General features: G+C 34.1%; 2 protein-coding genes and 1 long non-coding RNA gene across 29 annotated transcripts in view; 1 reads left to right on the forward strand and 2 right to left on the reverse strand.

Annotated features, from left to right (window-relative positions):
• The window catches only part of LOC126701562 (uncharacterized), a 61,950-nt gene that overhangs the window by 29,207 nt on the left and 5,711 nt on the right, over positions 1-27,032 (reverse strand). The gene's annotated exons all lie outside the window — the stretch shown is intronic.
• LOC126701560 (putative disease resistance protein RGA3) lies at positions 738-27,001 on the forward strand. Of its 26 annotated transcripts, none has more exons than XM_050399753.1 (18): positions 3,762-4,045; positions 8,550-8,839; positions 8,944-12,053; positions 12,947-13,668; positions 14,575-14,622; positions 15,241-15,296; positions 15,444-15,537; positions 16,682-17,022; positions 17,476-18,474; positions 19,228-19,292; positions 19,657-19,803; positions 20,720-20,998; positions 23,827-23,891; positions 23,988-24,294; positions 24,385-24,592; positions 25,438-25,573; positions 25,773-26,005; positions 26,149-27,001. In XM_050399753.1, exons 2-4 carry the CDS (start codon positions 8,561-8,563, stop codon positions 13,017-13,019), a joined length of 3,462 nt encoding a protein of 1,153 aa, XP_050255710.1. In that variant the 5' UTR covers positions 3,762-4,045; positions 8,550-8,560; the 3' UTR covers positions 13,020-13,668; positions 14,575-14,622; positions 15,241-15,296; positions 15,444-15,537; positions 16,682-17,022; positions 17,476-18,474; positions 19,228-19,292; positions 19,657-19,803; positions 20,720-20,998; positions 23,827-23,891; positions 23,988-24,294; positions 24,385-24,592; positions 25,438-25,573; positions 25,773-26,005; positions 26,149-27,001. The 26 variants fall into 26 exon arrangements, 25 of the variants coding, with proteins under 25 accessions (XP_050255694.1, XP_050255695.1, XP_050255710.1 ...); XM_050399754.1 differs by lacking the exons at positions 25,438-25,573; positions 25,773-26,005; positions 26,149-27,001 and adding exons at positions 21,649-22,036; positions 22,442-22,500; positions 23,237-23,340 and having other exon boundaries at positions 24,385-24,593; XM_050399755.1 differs by lacking the exons at positions 25,438-25,573; positions 25,773-26,005; positions 26,149-27,001 and adding exons at positions 21,649-22,036; positions 22,442-22,500; positions 23,237-23,340 and having other exon boundaries at positions 23,988-24,276; positions 24,385-24,593.
• Positions 760-4,226, reverse strand: LOC126701563 (uncharacterized). Its single transcript, XR_007647399.1, has 2 exons — positions 3,999-4,226; positions 760-821 (listed from the first exon to the last, which is right to left on the reverse strand). It is a non-coding gene; the product is annotated as an uncharacterized LOC126701563 (long non-coding RNA).

Genomic DNA, 27,032 nt, shown 5'->3' on the forward strand with positions numbered 1-27,032 from the left:
GATTAAGGCTTTAAGCATTTACGATGTTGTTTAACATTTAATAGTGACAGTGCTAAGAACCATTGATAAAAGGACAAAATTGAACAATTCTTAAACAATAAGATTGAAAATGTTTAAAATAAACTATAAAGATCAAATTGATAACAAATTTAAATTCAAAGGAAACAATTGTGGATCAATAAGAAATAAAAACTACAAGTTAATGAGAATCATAGCACACTAAGGAATTTTTTTTTTTTTTTTTGGAAGTACCGGACACAGACACGGACACAAATACGGATATGATACAGCAACTAAAGCAATTTTGAAAAAATTATAATATAAAATGGTCAGTACAATACTTGTATGACAAAAATATTACAACACAGATGCAGCAATGAAGTGTACAAGCCTCCTTGCCATGTTTCTAGAAAACAGTTTCTAAAATACTTGGGCCCTGTTTGGTACACCCACTCAAACATATGTTTTCAGTTTTTACACAACATTACATGTATTTTCATACACTTTTTCTCCTATATGTATTTCTACACATGTTTTCGGTTTTTAAGTGCATATACCAAACACCTCCTTGTATTTATGAGTGCCGGTCCTGCTTGTTCAAGGTTGGAGGCTAGACCCCATCTTGAAAGTCACAGCCCATCTTCTTTCTGCGTAATGATGGTTCCATTCCTCTTCTTGATCGTCTCGCCTCTTCCTCTTATTGTTCACACGCTATTACATTTTTTTCTCTCTCTCTTGCTCTTCACAATCTATTATTACCTTCTTTATCTATCTTTCTTTCTCTCTCCCTCCCTCTTCCTCTTCCTCTTCCTCTTCCTGACCTCCATTATTAACTGCATCTACCTATTTGTTGGCTACTATTGCTACAGTAAGTGCACTCTAACATGCCTTTTTCTTCTTATTATTATTTTTTTTTTTGCCTTTTCCTTTTCCTTTTATTTCTTATCGGAAGTAATAGTTTAATTAACACAATGAAAGACAATAAGCTCTTCCATCTTGGGATGGCAATGGGGTGCATAGGGCTGAAGGATGGGGTCTTCGTCCCCGCCTTGTATGATTTTGTCTTGCCTCATCCCTGCCCCATTCCACATGATGGGGAAAACTTTCTCACCCCATCCCCGCAAAGCCCCGCTCTACCCCGTAACTTTTTGTTAATTTTCCCTACAACTAGTACAATTTTGTTAATGAAACCTATTTTCATTAATAAAATTATACTTGAAATTACAACTAAATTTATCCCATCAAATCAAATAAATTTTTAGAAAAAATTAAATAATATATCCAAGCATTTAACAAGACAATCACAAAAATATATATATATATATATATATATATATCTCATAGTACAATACATAACAAAATAAAGGTAGATAATCATACTGGGTAGAATAAAATAAGCTAAAATTGAAATGTTTGTTTAAATAGTAGGGTTTTAGGGTATGAAAAATTTATAGTTATAACCCTTAGCAATACGGGGGGGGGGGGGGGGGGGATGGGGAGGGACAGGGTGGCGCGGGTCTGAAAAGTCTATATCCATCCCCGCCCCGCCCCGTGGTGCAGGGCTAAAATCTTGCCCCATCCCTGCCCCACCACCTTTACAAGGCGGGGCAAACCCCCGCGGGGTGAAGCAGGGATGGGCAGGTTAAGCAGGGCAGGGCAAAATTGTCATCCCTACTTCCATCTTTAGTCTCCTCAACTAACAAAGAGTCCAAGACTGAGGGAGGGCTCTACTAAAGAAAATCTTTTTGTTTTCTTTGCTCTCATACATATTAGTTTTCTTCTCACTATGCTCACATTTTCTATTTCTTCACCACTACACTTGCTGCGAGTTCTCTTTCTTTTTCTTTAGGCTATACACTCTTGGCTACTCTCTCATTTTCTTTTTTATGATTTTTTCCTCTCTCTATAGAGGACTCTTAGTCTTATTAGGCCAAAGCCATTAAATTTTTTGCAACACCATCTTTAATACTCAATTTCCTATTCCTTTGTGGATAATGAATACATTACTTCTTTAATAAAGAATAAACTTTCCTTTTACTTCAAAAAATAACATTTTCTTCCACACACACAAAAACAAAAACAATAAGTAATTAAATTAATTTCTTCTTCTTCAACAAGGAAACTCAATTAGCTTTCTTAGTCACAATAGGAAATTTGAGGCAAATTCTCAAACATCCCAAACCACGCAAAAGCAGTGAAGCCAATCTCGTACCATATCGGCTGGTACCCGGTACATACCGTACCGGCCAGTGCACCAGTACAGGTACATCTCCTATTTTGTACTGGCTGTACCGGCGAAATCCGGCTGTTTCGACAGGTAAAGAGATACTGGGCCGAAACACATCTGGCTTTATTTTTTGTAATTTTGACAAGTTTTGAAGGGTAATATGGTAATTGTGCAAATCCTAATTCTAAGCCTAAGAGTATTTGCAGCAGTGGAGCTAAAAAGCTATAATGCTATTTTAGCTCCACCAATATACCAAAAAATGCTTGCAGCAGTGGAGGCAAGCTAAAATTTTTAGCTGATTTGCTACAGTGCACATCTATCTATAGATGTGCACTGTAGCACACATCTAAAAAAAAAAAAAAAAAAATTTTAATCCAACTCCTATTAAAATAATAAAACTCACTCTATTTCTCTTCATTCTTTTATTCTATCTCCGTGTCATCATCTCAGTTCTCTCAAGAGAATGAAACAGACCAATATTCGACCATTGAGCCCAACTCATCTCAGTTCTCTCAAGCTCTCATCTCTCTCACTCATCAAGCTCTCCACGCCATCGCCGTCCCGTCGCCGTCCTAGCCCAGCCCACGCCGTCGCCGTCCCACGCTGTCTGTCAAGCTCTCATCTCTCTCATCTTCACGATGAGGCCTATTCGATATGACGCTCGGTGTTTAGGTACCATTCATTGCCGCCGTCGATGATGGAGTCGCCTGGCTCCATGAAAGAGGAGAGGGCGGCGATGGTTTGATCGACCGGGGAGCCAGCCTTGACGAGGATGATGATGGATCTGGGGCGCTGGATTGAGAGGACGAAGTCGCGAGGAGTGTAGTGTGGGCAGCATCGACGCGTGGGCTTCTCCGATTTGTGCTGGGTTTGTCTCCGGTTGGTGATTTTGTTTGGTCTGGATTGAGGATTTGGGTTTTTTTCTTTTCTTTTTTTTCTTTGTTGTGGACGGCTGGTGGTGGTGGTGGTGGAGGATGATTGTGCTGTGTGGTGGTGGTGGAGGATGTTTGTGCTGTGTGGTGGTGGTGGTGGTGATATATTATTTTATTGTAATAAAAATATTATTATTTTATTGTAGTAGAAATATTATCTTATTGTGATGGATATATTATTTTATTATGTTGAAAGCTAAAATAGATCCACTGCTGTAGCATGTGTGTAGGTAAAATAGATAAAGTAACTTTTGGTAGAGCTAAATTGCTAAAAATTTAGCTCCACTGCTGTGAATGCTCTCTTTCTTTCTTTCTCTCACGCTCTCTCTCAGTTGCTCTATGTCTCTCATCTCTCGGCTTCTCGTGTCTCGGCTGCTGTCTCTCACTTAGGTAAAATTTTTGTTCCTTTTTTTTTTTTTTTTTGGTTATCTGGGTTCGTTTGAAGTGTGGTTTTGCCTAAGTTTTGGTTCGTTTGAAGTTTTCGTTATCTGGGTTCTTTTGAAGTTTTGGTTTTCAGTGTGCAATGTTTTATTTAAATCAGGCAGGGGTGTTGTTGTAGATCATGTGTTATTAAACTTTTTTTTTTTTTGGATAATCACTAGAAGAACAAACATTTCCTTGCCGGTCCTGCTTGTTCAAGGCTGGACCCCATCTTGAAAGTCACAGCCCATCTTCTTTCCGCGTAATGACGGTTCCACTTCTCTTCTCTATTGTCTCGTCTCTTCCTCTTATTGTTCACACGCTATTACAATTTTTTCCTTCTCTTGCTCTTCACAGTCTATTATTACCTTTCTTTATCTATTTCTCTTTCTCTCTCCCTCCCTCTTCCTCTTCCTGACCTCCATTATTGATTGCATCTACCTATTTGCTGGCTACTACTGCTACAGTAAGTGCACTCTAACATGCCTTTTTTTTTTTTTTTTTTTTTTTTGCCTTTTGCTTTTCCTTTTATTTCTTGTCTGAAATAATAGTTTAATTAACACAACGAAAGACAATAAGCTCTTCCATCTTTAGAAAAAAAAATTTTAGTAGGAATATATGCATCAAGTTAGATACTCACATACAACTTCGCCGACCACCCCCCCCCCCCCTTCCAAAATCTAGGCCCCTTCATCAAAATTTCATCAAATCAGCCCAAAGAGATCACAATAGTCAACAACCCGTAACAAGAAAAACCTTCAAATAGAACAAAATTTCGGTCTAAACAAAAAAACATACATAATATAATCATACTACAAATCTAAAATAACAAAACAGATATCACAAATTCCGAATTTTACCCATTTGAATTTCTCTCTCTCAATTTCACTCTTTCAACTCTTATTTTTCCTCCAACAACCGTCGTTTTTTACCTGAATCCTTATGCTTCTTCAGTTCTTCTTGCCTGGACTATCCTATTGTTATGGTTGATGTTGTCTGCTGTTTGAACAACAAAAATCCTCCTCTATGTTTTTCTTCTTCTTTGCTGAAATCCTCCTCTATTATTTTCTTTCTTCTACTTCAATTTCTCCACCAGCCCACTGTCTCTTTGATTTCTCAAGAGGATTTTTACTTTCCCTATGGGTCCGTTTGGATTGAACTTATTGTTGCTGAAACTGAAAACTAAAAACTAAAAACTAAAAACTAAAAACACTGTAGTAAAATAATTTTTAAATGTGTAAATAGTACCGTGGGACCCATTTTTAATATTTTTTAATACATGAACAGTGTATGCACAGTGCGTAAACAGTGCATATACTGTTCATTACAGTAAAATTTGTCTCCCATAGTCAACAAATGTGGGCCAAAAAAAAAAAGAGAAGAAAACACGCTTTGAGAAAACGCAGACGTGAGACGCAGAGCCCAAACGCCCTCTATATCTACTTTTAAGCTTTTGGTCAAAAATGTCAGACACTCATGTGGTTTTTACTATTTTATTTTGTCTAAGAGGCCATCTACTCTACACATGGGATTCACTTCTTCGCATCTTTCTTTTTCCTACTTTTATCTATTTTGTTTTTCATATTAATGAGTTATGATAGAAATCAAAATGTCTTGTGCAATATATTATTAAGTTAGATATATGAATTTATGGCTTAAAAATAGATTATATGAATTTACATTTTTTAAAAGCTCTTAATTAAAAAAAAAGTGGGTTCTAATTTATAAACAAATTAAATATATATATATATATATATATAAAAAGAGTCAATAGGCTCAATAAACAGTATTTTAAACAGTATTTTGATTTATTGAGTTACCTTTATCTTTTCTTTTTCTTTTTTTCAAGTTTTGAACAGTTGCTAATTTGGTTTGTTGAATTAACACTGTATTTACAGTGCTTTGGTTTCCCCAACCTCTGCACTGTTGCTGCTTTCTTTTCCTTTTTCTTTTTCTTTTTCACTACTTTCTTTTCTTTTTCTTTTACCTCTACTTTTTTTGGGGGGGGGGGGGGGGGAATATCGTCCTGTCCACTCTTTTATTTTATTTTTATTTTTATATATAAAGCAGTAAGTTAACACAATAAATTGTCACAATATTTTTACAATGGTTGATATGTTAATTCTTTATAGGTTAAAATAAAATAGAATCATCCACAACTAAAACTAAAGGTATTATAAAAAAAGAAGTGCTACATTCACAACATTTTTCGCAACACTTTCACAACATTGTTCATTAGGCTTTTTTTTTTTCTTTTTTTTCCACAAACAACAGTACGCCGGTTTTGTTTTTGTCTTTTCTTTTAAATATTTATGTGTATGTACAGTTACACTGACTTAACAAATTCTTACAATATTTTCACAATTATTGACAATTTGCACTGTTCACTGGCCTTTTTTTTTTTTTTTTTTTTTCACAATACGCTGGTTTTGCTTGTGCTTTTAAATATTACATGTGCATACACAATTACACTGACGCAACAAATTTTTACAATATTTTTATAATTATTGAGGTGTCGATTTTTTAAAGGTCAAAATAAAATAAGAGAGTGAGACCAATCACAACTAAAAATAAATGTATTAGGAAAATGTTATAACATCTTCTTGTTGTCATAATATTTTCACAATCGCGAGATCTCAGTTTCTTATAAATCAAAATAAAATAAAATAAAAAGAAATGCTATGTCCATAACAATTTTACAATAATTTTGTAGCAAATTTTATGTGGCAAGGTATTTTTGAAGGATAAAAAAGTGATATCAATAGTGGGTTCAATTTAAAACCTATAACAATTTGACATTTATAATTTGTTCTAAAAATATTTTGGATGTAGCATTTCTCTCAAATAAAATAAAAATATATCTATTCGGATCCTAAAAATAAAAGTATTGTGAAAATGTTTTAATATTTTGTTGTATTCTTAAACTTCTTTTTTAGTATATATAGTCAAATTGGGTGAGCCAAAATTCACTGTACATTTCACGCACAATTTTCTTTTATTGTCTTTTTGTTTGCATTTTTTTTTAATGCATAATTTTAAAACCAGTAATAATTTTTTACCTAAGATTTGTTGTGAAAATGCTGTGAACGTAAAAATTAAATAATAAACATCAAACTGGGACCTACCACAGCTAGAATAAAAAATATTACGAAAATGTTGTGACGTTTTGTTATATACCTATACTTCTTTTTTGTGCGACATTTTGTTGTGTTCCTAGGTTTTTTTTTTTTTTTTTAGTCCAATTTAGTAAGCCAAAATTCATTGTTTTAGGCACAATTTTCTTCAGTTGGCTTTTTATTTTATTTTTAAATGCACGGTTAAAAGTGGTTAGGCCAATTAAAACCAATAGCAATTTATCACCTAAGATTTATTATGAAAATATTGTAGACATAACATTACTCTAAAATAAAATAATAAAATATCAAACTAGGACCCACCATAACTAGAAATAAAGGTATTGTAAAAATATCGCGACTTTTTGTTGTGTTTCTAGACTTCTTTTTTGGTTTATTCAATTTGTTGAACTAAAATTCATTGTTTACTGCATAATTTTTTTAGGTTGATTTTTTTTTTTTTAACACATTATTTCAATTTTTTTTTAAATAAAAGATAAAAAAAAAAAAACACACACACACACACATATTGTTTTACACTCACATAACACACACACAAATTGACTCACATAACACACACACAAATTGATGAAGTAACACTTTCCTCCTTTATGTTCGGGGTAGTTGCATTCTCCCCTAAACTAAAGTTGAATAATTTCATCATTTATATTTTGTAAATAAGCATATGCCCTATTGTTTCTCTCTTAGTTAAACCCTAACAAAATCTTATAATTCCTAAAATATTCCATTGTGCAATGTCTAATATACTCCTACAAAATTTTAATGTCCCAAAAATTTCTTTGTATATTTTGAATTTTATGTGGTAAACTGATAGTCATGCTTGGAAAGTTAAAATGATGATATATGATGTTCTATTTGTTACCTAGAGAACAATAATTTATTGAGTTTGAATCTTCTAGACTTATAATTTTATCTAATAGGACATATGACTTTTGTTATTTTGTTCTTTTTTTAATTTATTTTCCTGCTTAAAAGGGTATTCGTTAAAAATAAGTAAGCTAAACATCGTAGTTAAATTCATAAAATAAGATAATAAAGAATGAAATATGAATAACAAAATCTTCATTATAGATGATTGCAAGTATTTAATTTAATGAAGATCTTCAAAAAAAAAATTGTAGCACATATTATCATTCACTGCGAAAATTTAATATTGTAGAAAGATGATGACATTCATTATCATTCTTTGTAGCATTTTTTGGTGAGTAGATATTACATTTAGTAAATAAATTCTAAGAAATTGTCATAGTACATACATATTCAAATAGCTATTTTAAATTTAAGTACATGACTTCATACTTCTTCAAAAAAAAAAAAATCTATATTAATTTTCTCACTAAAGGCCCAGCACGTGCCTTGCACGTGCAACCCACACTAAAATATATATAAAGTGATAACTCTAAAAGGTACGTTAGGATTGATTGATATCTAAATATATCATTTTTTTTTTCTTCTTAACTAAACTTAAATGACCCTAGTATGAAATTGACCCTTTTACTTGGGCCCCCCTTAAGTTCAAACCTGGGTCCGTCCCTGATTAACAGGAAGATAGACCAATTCGGAGAGGTAGCTGAATAGAAGATTATTTGCTCTTCTAGGATTAATATATTAGGTCCAATTTCGTAGCCTGTGATACAACCGAAAGAGCCACCTTCGTTTATCTATTATACATGCTCAGTAGTCGTTACAACATGAAGGGATAGATAATAACAATTGTTGAGAACTGATACTGATACAGACAGTTTGCAAATATGATTATTATATTTTATTATTAATTTTATCTGAACTAAATCATATCTGATTTTGATAGTGTATTATTTATTTATTTATTGCAAGGAAAAAGAAATATGGGTAGAGAGAGAGACCAATTTTGGGCATATGCTGTGAAAGTAAATGGTCGTTTCAAATGTAATTTTTGTGAACAAGATTTTCCTGGAGGTGCATCAAGGATTAAAGCACACTTGGCCGGAGTTCCAGGTAATGACATTAAGGCATGTAATGCTGTGACTCTGGATGTTCAAAACAAAGCTAAAGCAACTCAAAAAAAAAGAGAAGCTCAAGCAACTCAAGAGACCAACAAAAAGCTCAAAAGTGCATCAACCTCGGCTTCAAAATTAAAAAATAAGGTGATTATCTAGTCCCAACTCTATACATAGTTATTTATTTCTAATAAAACCAATGCTCTTTAATTAACCTTTGCAAACCTTTTCATATTATTTTCTCTTTCCAGGGTAAGGAAGAATATATGGCTGAAGTTGTCCTCAACGATGTTGTGGACAGACTAATAGCCAATGCATTTTCACTACATGCCAGTGAGTATATCGGTTTTGAGTCGAGTTTCAAGGCAGAGTTGAAAAATCTTCTTGAAACATTATTCAAGATTAAATTCTTGTTAGATGATGCTCAAAAGAGGCAATCAAGTGATAAGTCTGTGAGGAACTGGCTAATGGACCTTAGAGATGTAGCTTATGATGCTGATAATGTGCTAGACGAGTTTAGCTATTTTTGGCAAGAGGTACAGACTCAAAATCTAATGGTGGATCAGGTGCGTAGCTTTTCATTTTGCAATCCTGATAAAGTTAAGACCATCAAACAGTTATTGGATAAAATTGTGCATGATGTAGCTGGCTTTGGTCTTAGAATGGAATTGTTGAATTCAATCCCCAATATTAGCTTGGACATGAATATAGACCCCCTCCTCGATGATTCAGAAGTTGTAGGAAGAGAATACGATGTCACGAAAATGGTAAACGTAGTTATTAGTTCAAGCAATCAACAAGTTATCTCTGTTCTCCCTATAGTGGGTATGGCAGGTCTTGGAAAGACAACTTTAGCAAAACTTGTGTATAACAATGAACTAATAAAGAAACATTTTGATGTACTAGCATGGGTAAATGTTGGTATACATTTTGATGTTGAGGGGATTTTAAGAGAGATTCTTATATCTCTTGAAGAAGACTTGAGTGATTTAAATTATGATAAAATACTTCAAATATGTGCAGAAAAGTTGAGGGCAATAAAATATCTTCTTATACTTGATGATGTGCAGGATGAAGATCTTGAGAAATGGGATACTTTAAAGGGTTACTTGTCAAAATTTAATTCAAGTACAGGAAATAATATTGTTGTTACAACCCGTAGTAACAATGTGGCTAAAATTATGGAGACACATCCCAAACATCAATTGGAAAAATTATCAAAAGATGATTGTTGGTCCATATTCAAGAAAAGAACATTCACAAATGGAAGAATTCCATTAACTTTAGATTTGGAGGTTATTGGCAGGGAAATTGCTAAAAGATGTGGAGGGGTTCCATGGGCTGCAAGAGTTTTAGGGGGAACAATGGGCTTTAAATGTGATAAAGACAAATGGCTAGAGATTCAAAATAATAAAATTTGGGATTTGTTGGATGAAGATAATAGTGACATCTTTCCTGTGCTTAAGTTATGCTTTGATCATCTTCCAACACCATCTTTAAAACGATGTTTTGCATATTGTGCAATATTCCCTAAATATTATGACATGAAAAAGGATGAGGTAATTCAGTATTGGATGGCTGAAGGGTTTCTTGAGCCTGCTAAAGAAGCTAATATGGTGATGGAAGATATTGGTAACATGTATTTCAATATTTTGTTGGCCACTTCATTTTTCCAAAATGCTAGAAAGGATGCCTATGGTAATATTATTAGCTGCAAAATGCATGATTTGGTGCATGACTTTGCACTCTCAATTTCAATATTTGAAACTCTAATCTGGGAGCGAGATTCAGTGGATAATGGTAGTAGTATACAACCTTTATTTGCCCGACTTGATGGCAAAGCAACACTAAGAAGTTCATTTAGTGAAGTTGATTATACAAAATTGCGCACGTTAATTTCAGAAAATTTCAACTTTGACATCATGTCATCAAATTTTAAATGCTTACGTGTTTTAAAATTATCTAGGGATGGTAGAATGGAGTTGCCAGATTCAATTGAGCAATTAATACATTTGAGGCTTCTTCACATCTCAAACTCCTTTACTATATTATTACCAAAATCCATCACCAAACTCTACAATTTGCAAACTTTAAGAATTGAAGGCGATGTAGAAGAGCTTCCGGAAGACCTAAGCAATTTGATTAACTTAAGACATATTCATATTAATAGGGGTTGTTATTATATAAAAACACCTAAAAATATGAGTATGTTGACTTGCCTTCAAACATTGCGATTTTTTGGTGTGGGTTCAGAGGATGGTTATCGGATTACAGAATTGGGAGCTTTAAAGAATCTCAAAGGAGAAATAGTAATATATAATCTAGAGTACGTGAAAGATGAGGAAGAAGCCAAAAGTGCAAAATTAAAAGAAAAGGAAATATTCAACTTGGGATTATACTGGGATCCTAGACAATGGCACACGTATGATGAAACAGATGAAAAGGTGTTGGAAGGCCTCCAGCCTCACCCAAATTTGAAAAGCTTAACAATCGAATGGTATCTTGGAAAGAAATTCCCATCATGGGTTGTTGGTTTGTCTTCGCTATATCACAATTTGATTGAGATCAATTTGAGAAATTGTTGGGAATGTGAAGAAGTTCCCACTCTGGGGCAATTACCCTGTCTTAGGGTTCTTGAAATAATAGGAATGGGGAAGGTAAGATGTATAGGAAGTGAGTTTTATTTTTACAGTGATGGGAGTTACAGAAATAGTACTACATTATTTCCGGCATTGAGAATACTCAAATTGGTTCATATGGAAACCCTAGAAGAGTGGAAGGATGCAAAGGAGTTGACAACCGCAGATGAGGTGTTGTTTGTGTTTCCTTGCCTTCAGGAGTTGACCTTATCTTACTGTACTCAACTGAGAGATTTGCCAGACTCACTGCACACCTGCGTTTCCCTTCAGAAGTTGGTAGTACTTGATTGTCCTAAGCTGAGGTCATTGCCAGGTGTCCGGTCCATAATTGAAGAGCCACCCAGTGGGTTACAATATTTGGAGAATGGGGATTGTCGTCGTCTGCCTTCTTCTTCTACTTCCTCCATTCACCCCTCCCTCCAAAAGCTCAAATTGTATAAGTCACCCTCTCTCCTGGACCAAATTCAATACTTCATTGCCCTTAAAACTCTGTGGATAGAGGGATTTAAGGAGATGGTAGCTTTGCCAGAGTGGTTGGGCAATCTTTCCTCTCTTCAACGGCTGTATATTGTGCATTGCTCGAACTTGGTGCATCTGCCCACCAAGGAAGCCATGCGACGACTCACCCAATTGAAAACGCTGATCATTTATTGGTGCCTCAAATATGAAGACAATGAGCGGATCAAGATTAGCCACGTTCCATGGGTTGAAATCAATGCTGAGTAAGTCTACTCATACTATCCTACTATTTCCTCTTCTTTTATTCTCTTATATTCGTAATGGGTGAGAGTATACCGGTATAAATACTTAATTGGACCCGATTAAGAAAATATATATAAATACTACAATTTCGGTTAATGGTTCTTCAAATAAATAGTTCAAATTAATCTCACTAACCCTTCTGCTTACACTTAACAAATCCAATTCTGTTTTTTTTTTTTTTTTTTTTTTTCAATTAATGAAATTATTTGCAATCATTTGAGAAAAGCTTTTAAAACAAGTGTTTAATTAGAAATTTTTTGATGGCTACTATTCAAATTTGCTTGCCGCTATTCAAATTTTTGTTGCTACAAATTACCAAAATAATTAGAAGCATAGTCTATTTAACAAATTTTTTATTGTTACCTATTGTCTTGCTACTATCGAATTTCTGTTTGCTAGCCTATTTTCTTTCTACAAATTTTTCAATACTGAATTTTTCTGGACATTGGGAAATTTGGAATATTGAATCAATCACTGTTAGAGCTGTCCACATACTCATTATTTCGATCAGCATTTTGATACTGTAAGAGTTCATGGATCAATTCTTTTACTTACAGCTATCTAAAACTTGACAGTAGATTTTATTGATTTGCACTGGGTCATAATTGCTCTGTTTATGAGGGTGGATTTATTGTGGAAAATGGAGCTTAGTTGCATAAGAATGAGAAATTGGGTTGGTGAAGGGCTTGCTGAATTTTCATTTCTTGTTTGGGTGGGGGGTCAGTTTTACAGGGGACCATGAAATTATGTGATCCCCAGTCCTACTAGTGCAAGTAAATTTAAATTAAAATTTCAGGCAGCACAAGGTGTTGATGGTTCTAATATATCTATATATGGTTTTCACCTTTTGAAGGTACCCGCCACGTTGCAAAGATTTTGAAGACCAACTCAGAAAGATAGCAAGAAGTTTGCATTTGGAAAAATAATTAACTTGATGACAACTGATGCCCAGGCACTTCAGGTTTTCTCTCTTACCATTTGCATTATGTGTACATAATTTACTTCATAATTGGTCATTTACAAAACCTAATTCAGTTCAATGCTGAGTAAGTCTATTCATACTACCCTATATCCTCTTCTATTCTCTTATACTCAAAAACTTGAATGCTTTCTCGATTCTGCGTTATCCTTCCTTTCAATACTCGTACGCGTCCCTCAAAAAGCTATTATTGCATGGTAGTCCTGCACTCAACTCTCTCCCGAATGAAATTCAACCCTTCTCTGCCCTTGAAGAGCTGAAGATACAGAACTTTAACGGAATGGAAGCTTTGCCTAATTGGTTGGGCAATCTTTCTTGTCTTCAAAAGCTGTCTCTTTACTACTGCAAAAAGCTGATGTATCTTCCCATTCTACACCTCACCGATTTAAAACATCTGCACATTGCTCGATGTCCCAATTTAGAGAAAAGATGCCCCATATTCGAAACATCAAAATCAATGAAAAATACATCAAAGGGAAGGATTTTGAGGACTCTGAAGACTTTGACGACTATGACGACTCTGAGTATGAAGAAGTTGAATATGACGACTCTGAGTATGAAGAATCTGATGACTCTGAAGAAGATAGAGACAATTAGTAAGTGTACTTATTCCTGGACTACAAGTATATTCCATTTCCTACTCTTAAATGTCACATCTTAATATTTTAGGTTAATTATAAAAAATATATATTTTAGATTAATGTTTCTTGAATTAATTAATAGAAATTTATCTCACCAACCACTCTGATTACTGGAATGTTGCAAAAAATCTTCAACTTTGCACTTCAAAAGTGCATGTAGTCCTGGCAATTATCAGATCCTGCTTTTTGTCCATTTAAGATAACATACATACTCGTACTTTTTCTCAGCATTTCTTGTAACCTTCACTTCTTGGTGTCAAATTGATTATGTCCATTGATGAAAACATACTCATTCTTTTCAATTTCATGAGCTGGAATTCTAATATAATACATGGACCAGTTCTTGTTTCTAGGGCTTTGTATATGGAAAATAGATTTTGTTAATCTGGGCTGGGTCATAATTCCTATGTTTATCTGAGTGAATTTATTGTGGGAAAGTGGAGTTGGGTTGCATAAGAATGAGATTAGACATTGGGTGGGAGAAGGTCTTGCAGATGTAAGTTTCCATGTTTGGGTTGGAAGGTCAGTTTTACTGGTCCATGAAGTAATGTGAACTTATATCTGGACTAGAAGTATATTCCATTTCCTATGGCCCCCAATTTATTTATGTAATTTTTTTTTAAACGGGCTATTCTAAATTTCACATCTTAACATTTTAAGTTAATTATAAAAATAAATAAATATTTTAGATTAATGCATATTGAATTAATTAATAGAAATTTATCTCACCAACCACTCTGATTACTGGAATTTTGCAAAAAATCTGAAACTTTGCACTTCACAATGCATGTTCTCCTGGCAACTATCAAAGCCTGCTTATTGTCCATTCATGATAACATACATACTCATTCTTTTTCTCAGCGTTTTTGAAGATGAAGTTGACGGCTCTGAAGATGACTCTTACTACAAGTATATTCCATTTCCTACTGGCCCCCGATTTATTTATGTAATTTTTATTTTTAGAAGGGCTATTCTTAAATTTCACATCTTAATATTTTAGATTAATTATAAAAAAATATATATATTTTTTAGATTAATGCTTCTTGAATTAATTAATAGAAATTTAACTCACCAACCACTCTGATTACTGGAATGTTGCAAAAAATATGATCTCAGCCAATGCTCATAAAATTTGTTAGATTAATCCATTCATGATAACATACATATTCTGTTTCTCAGCATTTCTTGTAACCTTCACTTATTGGTGCCAAATTGATTATGTCCATTGATGAAAGCATACTCCTTTTCAATTTCATCTGGAATTCTAATAATACATGTAGCAGTTCTTGTTTTTAGGTCTTTGTAAAAGTTGGAAATAGATTTTGTTAATTCAGGCTGCAGGGTCATATTTCCTATGTTTATTTGGGTGAATTTATTGTGAGAAAGTGGAGTTGGGTTGCATAAGAATGAGATTCTTATGAAGTTCTAGACAGCACTGAAGGTGTTGATGGTTCTAATATATTTATATATCGGTTTAGCTTTTGAAGGTTTCTAACACATTTTAATTTTTTTGGCTAAATCATGAAGCTTGCAGGAAGATTCCGTCTTGGAAAATAACCAACTCGATGACAACTAGTGCCAAGGTACTTCAGGTTTGGAAAATAACCAACTTTATTTGTACAGTGGCTGGGTTCTGTACCCATTTTGCCTATCTGCATAAACAAAATTGTTAAAAAAACTAATTGCTAGGAGCATGGGTTGTTAAAAAACTAACAACATGTGGACACTAGGGACAGCATATCTATTGTGTTCAGTCAGAGGAAAAATTAATTTACTTATGGAGTTTTAATCTAGCAGCAAGCTAATGGAAGCTTATAAGATTTGGTAAGTTTTCTCAAATCATCTCTTATGTTTGAATAATTAGAGTACTAATTCAATCTGATAAGTATATCATTCATGCCAAAAAAGTTTAACAATTTTCAGATCTTAATGGTCAAAAGTTTAAAATAATCTCTACTGTTTTGTGTGGTGGGTGAAGATGACACACCATTAGCACCAGCTGCAGTGGTTGAAGTTGCCTGCTGCCTTTTCTATGATTTTCATGGCCTTTTACTGGTTGATTTACACCCGGGTATCACCTGTGAGGTTTCTCTGTTAATTATTTAGAATCTATAAGCAAATAATTAAAGATAACAACAAATTATAAAAAATAAAATAAAAAATTGAGAGAAGAGAGAATGAGAGAGTGAATACAATATTTGCAACACTTTGAAACCTTGAGTAAAAGACCATGAAGCCTTTTCTTAAGTCCATTAACTCTCATAAAATTAGATTCAATTAAGGTTTTCCATCTATTTTGGTGTTTTCTTCCTGTAAGCTTTACATTAATTTCATACCCAACAGGTGACCATTCTGATTGATCTAGATCATGCAGTTGTTTGGAGGATAGATCCCACTCACTTGCATATATGGTGATGGACCAGTATCTATAAACTGACCACGTTGTTGAAACATTCTGGCAACTTCCATAGCACTTTAGAAAAGGCAAGATGCAATAAATGTTAATATCTCACTGAAGTGCCTGGTTATGCATAACTTTTCTAGTTTCTTAATTATTTTATATTTATTTTATTTTAACAAATGGGTAAGTTGTGATTCTTGTGAATGAGTTGGATGTTATTGGTTATTGAGGATGCTAACCAAAAACAGATCACATAGATTCAGGTTCTACTTGGTTTAATATTTATTTTTTGAAACTATAGACAATTAATGACCACTTAAGTCCTGTGATGAAACCTTTGGTGCCATTCATCACAGATGAAACCTTTTGTCAGTCGTAGTTAGTCCCCACAAGAGATAAAAGGAGCTTTAGATATCGAGGACTCTATTTGGATCTTCCATGATTGTTTTGAGCATACTTTTGAAATAGGCAATCATACTTCTAGTTGACTCCTATTTCTTCATTCCTCTATTCTGTTTTCCCAAGACTCTTTAATTCATGATATAATTGTATTGATGTCATGTGTAGGCAAATGCAATTGAGACAGTATGCCTATTGTTTCCAGCTGGCAGAACAATTGATTATAATTGCTAGCTGATGAACAGAGGAGGAATGTATATACTTAATATTGAGAGAGCAATCTTCAAGGACAAGGAGGAAGCTGGGGTTGGGCTGATAATCAGAGTTGCACAGGGACTACTTATAGCTGTGATGAGTAAGAGAAGTTTGTTTATGAATCCAACGAAATCAAGGTTATTGTTGCTGACTGCTGATAGAGTGCTGAGTTTTGCAAACTATCAAATATATGAAGGTACATATGATCTGTTTGCGTCTGGGAAAATAATCAACTCGATTCAACTGATGCCAAGGTACATATGATCTGTTTTTTCTTTACCATTTGGGATTTGTATATATAATTTACTTCAAACTGTGTTTATATAGTCAGTGTGTTCTGTTGCCAACGTGCATATCTGCATAAACATAACTTTTAGTCCATGTAAAGTTATGCATGTGAACTCCAGATATGTGTTCATATGTCACCAAAACAATGTAAAGATTGAGTACAGTTGGATTGATGAATTGTAGTTTTACAATTTTTGATATGAAAGTCATTCTGTGTGTCTAGTATTGTTATTGCTTAGCTTGAGCAGTGTGAAATGTCCTTTGCTTTGACGCTTTTAGTTGCTGACATGGATATGACAAACTAATTGCTAGGACCCTAGGATGTTAAAAAGCTAACAAAACTAACAACACATGGATTCTCATTGTTGAAAGAATTAAAAGATTATTCAATCAGTTAAATATGTTGCCTTGATATGCAGGCACTGGGTACAGCATATCTATTGTGTTTAGCTGAAGGTAAGAAGCATAGGAAGTGAGTTATAATTTTACAGTGATGGAAGTTACAGAAATACTACATTATTTCCGGCATTGAGAATACTCAAATTGGACTGGATGCCTAGATTAGAAGAGTGGAAGGATGCAAAGGAGTTGACAAGCGCAGGTGAGGTGTTGGTGGTGTTTCCTTGCCTTGAGAAATTGTTCTTATTGTACTGTAGGGAACTGAGGTATTAGCCAGGTGTCCCGTCAGTTATTCAACACTTGGAGATAATAGGGTGTGATATTGATGAACTACCCAGTGGGCTACAATTCTGTACATCTCTTCAATATTTGAAGATTGACTGTCCAAATCTGAAATCAATTCCAGATTTAAGAGAAGTATTTCATTCTCTTATTAATATAAAACTTAGCAACTTTCCTGATCTAAGACTGAAGCTTTCGCAGCGAGAGGGCCGCTTAAAGACTTCGGTAATCGGTGGGTTTATTGAAGAGTTGGATGCTTTCCCGATTCTGCATTATCCTTTCATTCGATACTCGCACGCATTTCTCAAAAAGCTAAGATTGCATGGGAGTCCTACACTTAACTCTCTCCCAAACGAAATTCATCTCTTCACTGCCCTTGAAGAGCTGCGGATACAGAACTTTAACGGAATGGAAGCTTTGCCTGATTGGTTGAGCTATCTTTCTTCTCTTCAAAAGCTGTGTCCTTACTACTGCAAAAAGCTGATGTATCTTCCCATTCTACACCTCACCAATTTAAAACATCTGCATATTGATGATTGCTGCAATTTAGAGAAAAGATGTGCAGAAGGGAGCAGCGCTAAGTGGTTCAAGATTGCTCATATTCCAAACATCAAAATCAATGGAAAATACATCAAAGGGAAGGATTTTGAGGACTCTGGAGACTTTGATGACTATGACGACTCTGAGTATGAAGAATCTGACAACTTTGACGACTCTGAAGATGATAGAGATGATTAGTAAGTGTACTTATACTTGGACTACAAGTATATTCCATTTCCTACTCTTAAATGTCACATCTTAATACTTTAGGTTAAATTTAAAATATATATATAATTTAGATTAATGTTTCTTGAATTAATTAATAGAAATTTATCTCACCAACCACTCTGATTACTAGAATGTTGCAAAAAATCTTCAACTTTGCACTTCAAAAATGCATGTCGTCCTGGCAATTATCAGAGCCTGCTTTTTGTCCATTTAAGATAACATACATGCTCATACTTTTTCTCAGCATTTCTTGTAACCTTCACTTCTTGGTGTCAAATTGATTATGTCCATTGATGAAAACATACTCGTTCTTTTCAATTTCATGAGCTGGAATTCTAATATAATACATGGACCAGTTCTTGTTTCTAGGGCTTTGTAAAAGATGGAAAATAGATTTTGTTAATTTGGGCTTGGCCATAATTCCTATGTTTATTTGAGTGAATTTATTGTGGGAAAGTGGAGTTGGGTTGCCTAAGAATGAGATTAGACATTGGGTGGGAGAAGGTCTTGCAGATTTAAGTTTTCATGTTTGGGTTGGAAGCTCAGTTTTACTGGTCCATGAAGTTATGTGATCCCCAGTTCTACTAGTGGAAGCAAAGCTTAAATTTCTTATAAAGTTTTAGACAGCACTGAAGGTGTTGATGGTTCTAATATATTTATATATCAGTTTTAGCTTTTGAAGGTTTCTAACACATTTAAATTTTTTTGGCTAACTCGTGAAGCTTGCAAGAAGATTCCATCTGGGGAAATGATCAAGTTGATGATAACTGATGCTGCGGTACTTGAGGTCTGCTTTCTCTTTACCATTTCAAATGCATGTATATAACTGACTTCTTAATTGGTGCTTTGCGAGATCCAATTCAGTTTATATATATTTGTACAGTGACTGGGTTCTATACCCATTGTGCACATATATATATATATATATATAAAAAGTACAATGAGTTTACAATAGTGAACTCACTGCAAAAAACCAGATACAAACAAATCAATGGGAAAAGCTAACAGAATTAAGAAAATTAGACAAAGCAGTACAATGCGTAAAACTCCAAATACAAGACCACTCAAACAAAGTCTTAGTTAGCAAAGACTTCAACAGGTCCACAGTTCTTTCAATGTCCTCAAATGTTCGAGCATTGTGTTCCTTTCAGGTTAACCACATAAGACACGCTGGAACCATATTTTAAACATTTGAAGATTGAATCCCCAACCAATTCCACCATGCAGAAAGGAGAGAGACTACTGTCTTCGGCATCACCCACTGAATCCCAAACAAGGAGAAGACTTCACTTGACAAGGTATGGACAAACTTGCAATGGAGCAATAAATGATCCACGGTTTCCTCATCACACTGACATAGGCAACACCAATTAACTTTAGGCAAGTTCTTCTTAACAAGGTTATCTATTGTAAGAATTCCACCCATTGTGCATATCTACGTAAACAAAATTGTTTGTCTATGTAAAGGTGTGTAGGTCAACTCCAAGTGTTCATATGTCACCAAATCAATATATAGAGTTAGATTGAGTAGTCAGATCACTGAGTTATGGTTTGACACTCTTTGACTTGAAAGTCATTCTGTGCATCTGGTATTGTTCTGGCTTAACCTGAACAAATGTCCTTTGCTTTCTCTCTTTTAATTGCTGACATGTATATATATTAAACTAATTGCTAGGAGCATGGGATGTTAAAAAACTAACAAAACTAACATGTGGACACTAGGGACAGCATATCTATTGTGTAAATAGAGTACTAATTAAATCTGATAAGTATATCATTCATGCCAATTACCCCCTCTTCACTCTCACTTTTCCTACAACATTTTATAACTTGTTACTTAGCATCTATTCATCTTGATATTTTGATATATATGTAGTTTTCACGTGTTGATGTCATTGTATCAGTGTTGTAAGCCACATGTAGCACTTAACAATTCTTCCAATGTAAAAGCCACCAAAAAATTTCTCATTTATCAGAGGATATTTTTCCCAATGTCAAGGATACTTCACATAGCACCCACTTCAGAGCCTAATTTTCCTTTTGTTACCTAAGCTGTTCCGCCAGCTTTGACATGTATATGTCCTTAGTTGGAGACATTAAATTTGATGATGTTGGAGCCTAATATTCTTTTTGTAACCTGAGCTGTTCGGCCAGTTTGACACCTATTTCTCCTTAGTTGGAGGCATTAAATTTTGATGATGTTGGCATTTGCAGAGGAGCTGTGGTAACTTTTCATCGTCTCAAGAACTGAAATTCTAGAACAAGAACTGCTACTACTTATCTGCAATGATGGAGGAGCTCCCCTTCTGTGGAAAGCTAGATGGAAGTATCCTAGAATGGTTGTTGAAGCCGGATGTTTTGTTTCTTACTGGTCGCTTTGCAAGGGATATGGAATCAACAAGAGTGGTCATTGGTAGAAGATTGTTCATAGTCCAAGAATCACAATGGAGGGAATTTAAAATTGATTCCAATGAAATTGTTTCATAGAAATTTGTGAGTTCTCTCATTCTCGTCTTTATTTCTTTTAATTTCTCTCTTCCAAGAAAACCTATTATGAATCCTTTTCTTTTGGTTCTAACATTTAAGTTCACATACTCTTTACTAAATTTGTTGTTCTTATACTATTTACATATTTTGGTTATTCTTCAGTTAGCAGTCATGTACTTCAACACAAAATGGTCCAAAATTTTCCCTGTTCCAAATATCCAGATTAACTTTTGATTCCTATTCTATGCTAAAAATAATCTAAAATTGGTATTTTTCTCAAATGTCCTTTTCTCCAACATTTCAATTTGGAATAAAGTAGTTTTTTTTTTTTTTTCCCACTTACCATATTTCTTATTCACTTATTTTATAGCGAGAACCCTTCAATTTTAGTTTCAAATTTGTATTTCCATTTAGAGCAACATGTTTTACTGCAAAGCATATGTAGGCTTTCAAATTTTTGACTTGTCAATTTTCTAATAATTAGGGCTTGTTATTTGTACAATGTTTAAAAAGATAATATCGCCTTCACGGTTAGGTGTATCTGAATCTTAAGAGAAAAAATGTTGAATTTATGACTATGATTTCTATAAGCCATAGTTAGCAGCACTTGACAATTCTTTTGATGTAATTGCCATTAGTCATTTCTTTTTTATCAGCGAATACTTTTCCAATGTCAAGGATGCTTTATGATTATTTGGGGCTAGGGTAACTTTTTATCTCTTCAAGAACAGAAGTTCAGGAGCAGGAGTGCTACTACTTACCAGTAAAGCAGGTGGCACACTAACTTTCCATGGAAAGCTAAATGAAGAACTGAAGCTTGAATCGGTTCCAAATTTCCAATCTAATTGTGTCATTGAAATTTATGAGTTGGCACATTCTCTCACTACAAACAGCTTGATTTTTTTCAACATATTTTTATCCACAGTTACTAAAAATTGTTGATAGAAGCTTTAATTTTCTACAGTTATGCACAACCGTGGAGGTGTGGAGTAAATTTGAAGAAATTAGCATACATATTTCAACAGTTATGCACAACTGTTTGAGGTAAGTGTTAAAAATAAAGGGGCTCCCTTTCCTAGTGTTTTCTTTCCCTCTAAAATTTCACTTTCATCACCGCAAAAAGAGTCTAAAAAAATACTTAAATTGGGAAAAATTTTATCAACGGGTTGATGAATGTAGAAAAAATAATTAAATATTTTATCAACAGTTTTGTAAACGTAGAAAATCAGTAACACCAGGAAGCTACAAGCCAAAGGTTTCTCATCTCTCTCTCTCTATAATTCTTTCTCTAATTCTCACTCACACCCATACAAATGCAAAGGTTTTTCTTTTTTTCTTTTTTCACAGTGGCATTTGTTTCTCTCTCTCTCTCTCTCTCTCTCTCTCTCTAATGCTTTCCTCTCTCTCTTTCTGTCAGAAAAACCTAATTCCATATTTCCCGTTTGGCAGATCGATTTCCTTCAATTTCGGCTGTTCGGATGGAAAATTTCTCGAATTTTGAGGCTTCAGTAAGTGATTATATCTATTTGTGTTTTGTAGTTCTATTTCTTTTTTTCAATGTTTGAGAATCTTTGTATTTGATTGAGAACCTAAAGCACTTGGAGAATTTTGAATTTTTGGATTTTTGTTTGAATTTTTTCTTGAATAGAGCATTGAATTTGAAATGCTATGCCAAACTTGATTGTGAGAGGAATAGATTGGTGAAAATTAGGACTTAAGTTGGATGTTATGGTGATGAGGTAATCAAACTTGTTGAAACTAAGATCAAACTTGGTAAAATCACCATTTTAATAGTTTTTCTTTATTTATTTTTAATACTGAGATTGAGGTGCATGATTCTGAATTTAACAATTTTTATTTATTTATTTTGAATGATTGTTTTAATTTTAGCCTATCATGATGCTCTTACTCAACTCATTCTAATGATTTTTGGAAATGTACTTTGTTACAAATCAACTTGTTCTTTAAGTTTCAAATCTTTGTTGTTGGATTTCTCATTGGTCACATAATATAAGATTTAAGATATTGGCATCATGTCCAAGAAAAAAGACAAGAAGTCTCTTTAAATCCAATATTTAAGAAGAGGTGCAATTTGAACTGTATAAAAATAAAAAAGATGAGGTGCAATTTGTCCAGTATGTCATCCTTAGAAACTACTAGTTGTATATATCTGTCAAAATTCAAATGCTTGAATAAGTATAAATATAAAATGGCTTGAATGAGTATAAAATTGCTGGTATGTAGATCTGGAACTTTGGTGAATGTACAAAATTCAAGTTGAAGGCTTTAGAAGTTGATCTTGAAGCTTAAGGATGATGGGTGCTTGAGTTCATCCTTAGTAAATTGAGGTTCTTATAAGACCCTTTTTCTGTATATCACTGTCTACAATTTGCTTATTTAGTAGTGAAGGCTCTAATTGTTGCATGGTAACATTATAGTCATATCAGAAAAGAAAGCTTTTTTTTTTTTTTTGGATTAGCGAAGAAAGAAAATATTTTGATTTTAATTTTAGCTTGATCACCATTACATGGATGGGTCAAGGCCTTAGTGTTGGAATTGTTCATTTGGCTAATCAATGCCTCTGTAATGTTGATATAAAACCATGGTTGTTCTCTAAAAAAAAAAAATGTCTCATAATTTAGAAGTGGATTCTAGTAAAATTGAGATTTACTGGGACTTAAATAATGCCAAATTTGGTTATGGGCCAGAGCCAGTGGAGGGATTTTATTAACTCGGTCTTACTCTCAGCAATTTAGAGATTCCCAATCACAAGGTCTTGCTTTCTCACTTATTTTGTATACTCAGTTTAAACTCAATTCATTAAAATTTTGTAGAAGCCATGAAGTTTGCAAATGATTGGAAATCAAGATTGAAAAAGAAGAGAGACGATCCTTCAGAGGTCCTGGCATTTTTGCAATTTTTATTTTTTTTAAAAGGTCTTAACTTTCCTGAGATTCTCCTGTGGGATTTTTTTTTTATTGTTTTCCTTTTCCAGTCTGCCCTTACAGGAGAGTCACTCCCAGTAACCAAAAATCTTGGTGATGGAGTATACTCTGTTTCAACATGTAAACAAGGTGCAATTGAAGGAGTTGTTATTGCAACTAGAGTACATACCTTATTTGGAAAGGCAGTTCATCTTGTGGAAACTACTACAATCATTGGACATTTTCAGCAGATAATTTCAGTATATTATTTTGGATGAAATCTTCACTTAGAATCTCAAAGGCTGGAAAAATGTTTAGAGCTGTAATATTTCTAAACAGTTTCATCTTTTCTACTTGGAGGTAATGGGGCAATGATAGGTAACAATGTGAAAGAGTTTTGCACTTGTTTTGTGAGAATCTGTCAATGTTTGGGTATTTAATGAGTTACCATTTGCCTTGATCATTCAGGTCGTAACTAGAATAGGAAACTTCTGTATTTGCTCGATTGCCAATGGGCTGGTAATAGAAATCATTGTCATATATGGGATTCATCACGGGTAATCATGTTGGGATAGATAAGCTTCTTGTTTTACTCATCTGTGGCATCCCCATTTCTATGCCAACAATTCTTTCTGTTACAAGCTAACTGTGGACAAGTCACAAGAATATGATAGAGGTGGTATTTCCAATCCTTTTATTATTATTATTTCCTTGGCTGACATGACCTTAAATTATGTAAGTAGGTTGCTTATGGTAAATTGCTTAGGTCATCAATGTTGATAACTTTCATGTTGCACTCTTAAGGCTATGCTCCATATCCGCAGTTCCCTTGTTTAAAGATTTCATAGAAATGTACAATATCCTATGAGAAAGATGTTTATGAGCTAAACGGTTCCGAGTGGGCCCTTAATGTATAAACAATATCTCATCTAAAATCCTTCTCAATTGTTGGCTATGTTACTAGATAAAACATTTTGTAGTTTGTGTCATAATGGTTATTAAAGCGATTTCCTGTCAATTTTTTGTGTCAAACTTGTATCTCTATGTACTGCAACATATTCTATTCCATAGCATATGTAAACCTTCAAATTTTTGTTTCAAATAGTTCCCTCAAATTTTTTGGATTTATTTTACCTAGGAATTCTGGTCTACTTGTTATTATTGCATTGTCTTCACTATAATGTTTTGACTTGTCAGTTTTCTAATAATAATGGCTCTTATTGAATAATAAGAAATAGCATTTTGTATATGCTTTGGTCATAGTCTGATTTCATTTTTAAAAATGAAAAGCTAGAACCATATGCTTTCTCAGTCTCTCTATAAATCCACCATCTAGCTATCATATCTGTTGCATATGTTTATCTGAGGACTCAATATGCTTGCTAATTGCAGCCAGGAAACAGCTATAAAGTTCATATATATGCTCATGTGCACAAATGCATGTATTCCAGAACCATGCAAGAATCCCATAAACCAATTCTTGAGCATCATTCATCTCTCTTACATGTCTCTCTGTTATAGGAGATAAAAGGAGCAACAAAACCAACATATATTTGAAGGCATAAATACACTATGAAAATGGCTCTACTTGACTGCATTCAAAGAAGTGGTGACAACACTAAAAGTCCTACCAGCCCCTCTTCGAAGCTTCTCCAAGGTAATTCCGCCCATGCCATCAGGGCCGTGTAAGCATCCTACATAAAGTTGTGTCTTGGTCCTGGTGGTAGAGAGGTTTCTGGTACATACTCAGACCATTACTTTTAAACCATATATAGCATTTTCAGCTTGGTATATTTGTTAAAGTCTTCATTTAATCTTGAATGAAAATTCCATGACTTGAACACACTTTTTATAAGGTTCAAAGTGGTTGCCTACCTCCTCGTCTCCTACATTTGCAGAGGATCTTGACCCAGAAGGAACAAGTTTATCATTACAAGAAATCAGTTCCCACCAAATTGAAGAAGGCCAAGAATTTGACATGCTCTCAGCTTGAAGAAACATAATCAGGATTTTAGCACCACACCTTCTTGGGTTGTTAGGTTGGATGATGATGAAGATGAAGAAGATGCTGAATTCTTTGGAGCCCCAGGTTATATTTTTTACACCCTTATTTTGCTCAACACATTTGTTCCCCTTTGTCTTTCTTTATTCATTTACTGCTTTTGTGAGGTAAAATGGAAACACTCCAACATGGTTCCTAATTCTTAATGCCCCTTATCATTTGATTTTCAGCATCTGAATCAAAGCTGGCTCCTGAGGGGTACAAGGAAACCACTAGACATAATCCAAGAGCAATGCATAAGAATTTTGGGAAGCATGTTTGGAAAGCACTGTCAATCTTACTATTAAAAAGAAAAATAGATGCCTACAAATCTTAAAAGGACATTAACTAAAAATTTGGCATCAGCTTTTGCTGCGATATCAGAAATTCAGAGTGCTTTCCACAAACCTATTTTGTCTCTGTTGCTACTGAAAGAGGAAAGCAAGATAATAAGGGTGAGCAAATATGGGTAAGGTTGTTTCAGTGAAGGAGTATTTAATGCATAAGCTTGAGCCCAGGCAAGATGTGCTTTCTCCAGTGATATCCAAGGCAATGAATCCAAAGAGAACTCCTGGTGATATGGATGTGGTATGAGAGACGCTGCGACTTTGCTCCAACATGAGGAATTGTCCAAATACACAGCTATGGGTTCAGTTAGAAATACAACATCGCCCATGCCAATTTCCACCCATGTGCATTCAGCTAAAGACTCACCATCACACACTCGGATCTCAGCCAATGCTCATAAAAAAAAAAAAATTTGTGTCAATTTTGATCCTAAATGTATATGGAGACGTGTTAATGAGCTTCAATTAGTGTTTGACTTCATGTATTGATACTAAAAACCATCACCATCTGACATGCATGATCTGATATTAATTATTCTATTGAAGTTCCTTTGTACAGTCTATGGCAACCATGGGTCAATTTTATGTCGATATTTAGTTATCTGAACAAGGCCCTGCCCATGTTATGGATTCCGTGTGCTATGGTGTAATTTCTCTTTTTGGAATTATAATTCATATCTCATGGATATTTCTTGTCTGCTTTTGCAGCCTATAAGTTGAAAAAAGTC

The sequence above is a fragment of the Quercus robur genome, chromosome 10 (assembly GCF_932294415.1).
Source record: "Quercus robur chromosome 10, dhQueRobu3.1, whole genome shotgun sequence".
NCBI classification, from domain to species: domain Eukaryota; kingdom Viridiplantae; phylum Streptophyta; class Magnoliopsida; order Fagales; family Fagaceae; genus Quercus; species Quercus robur.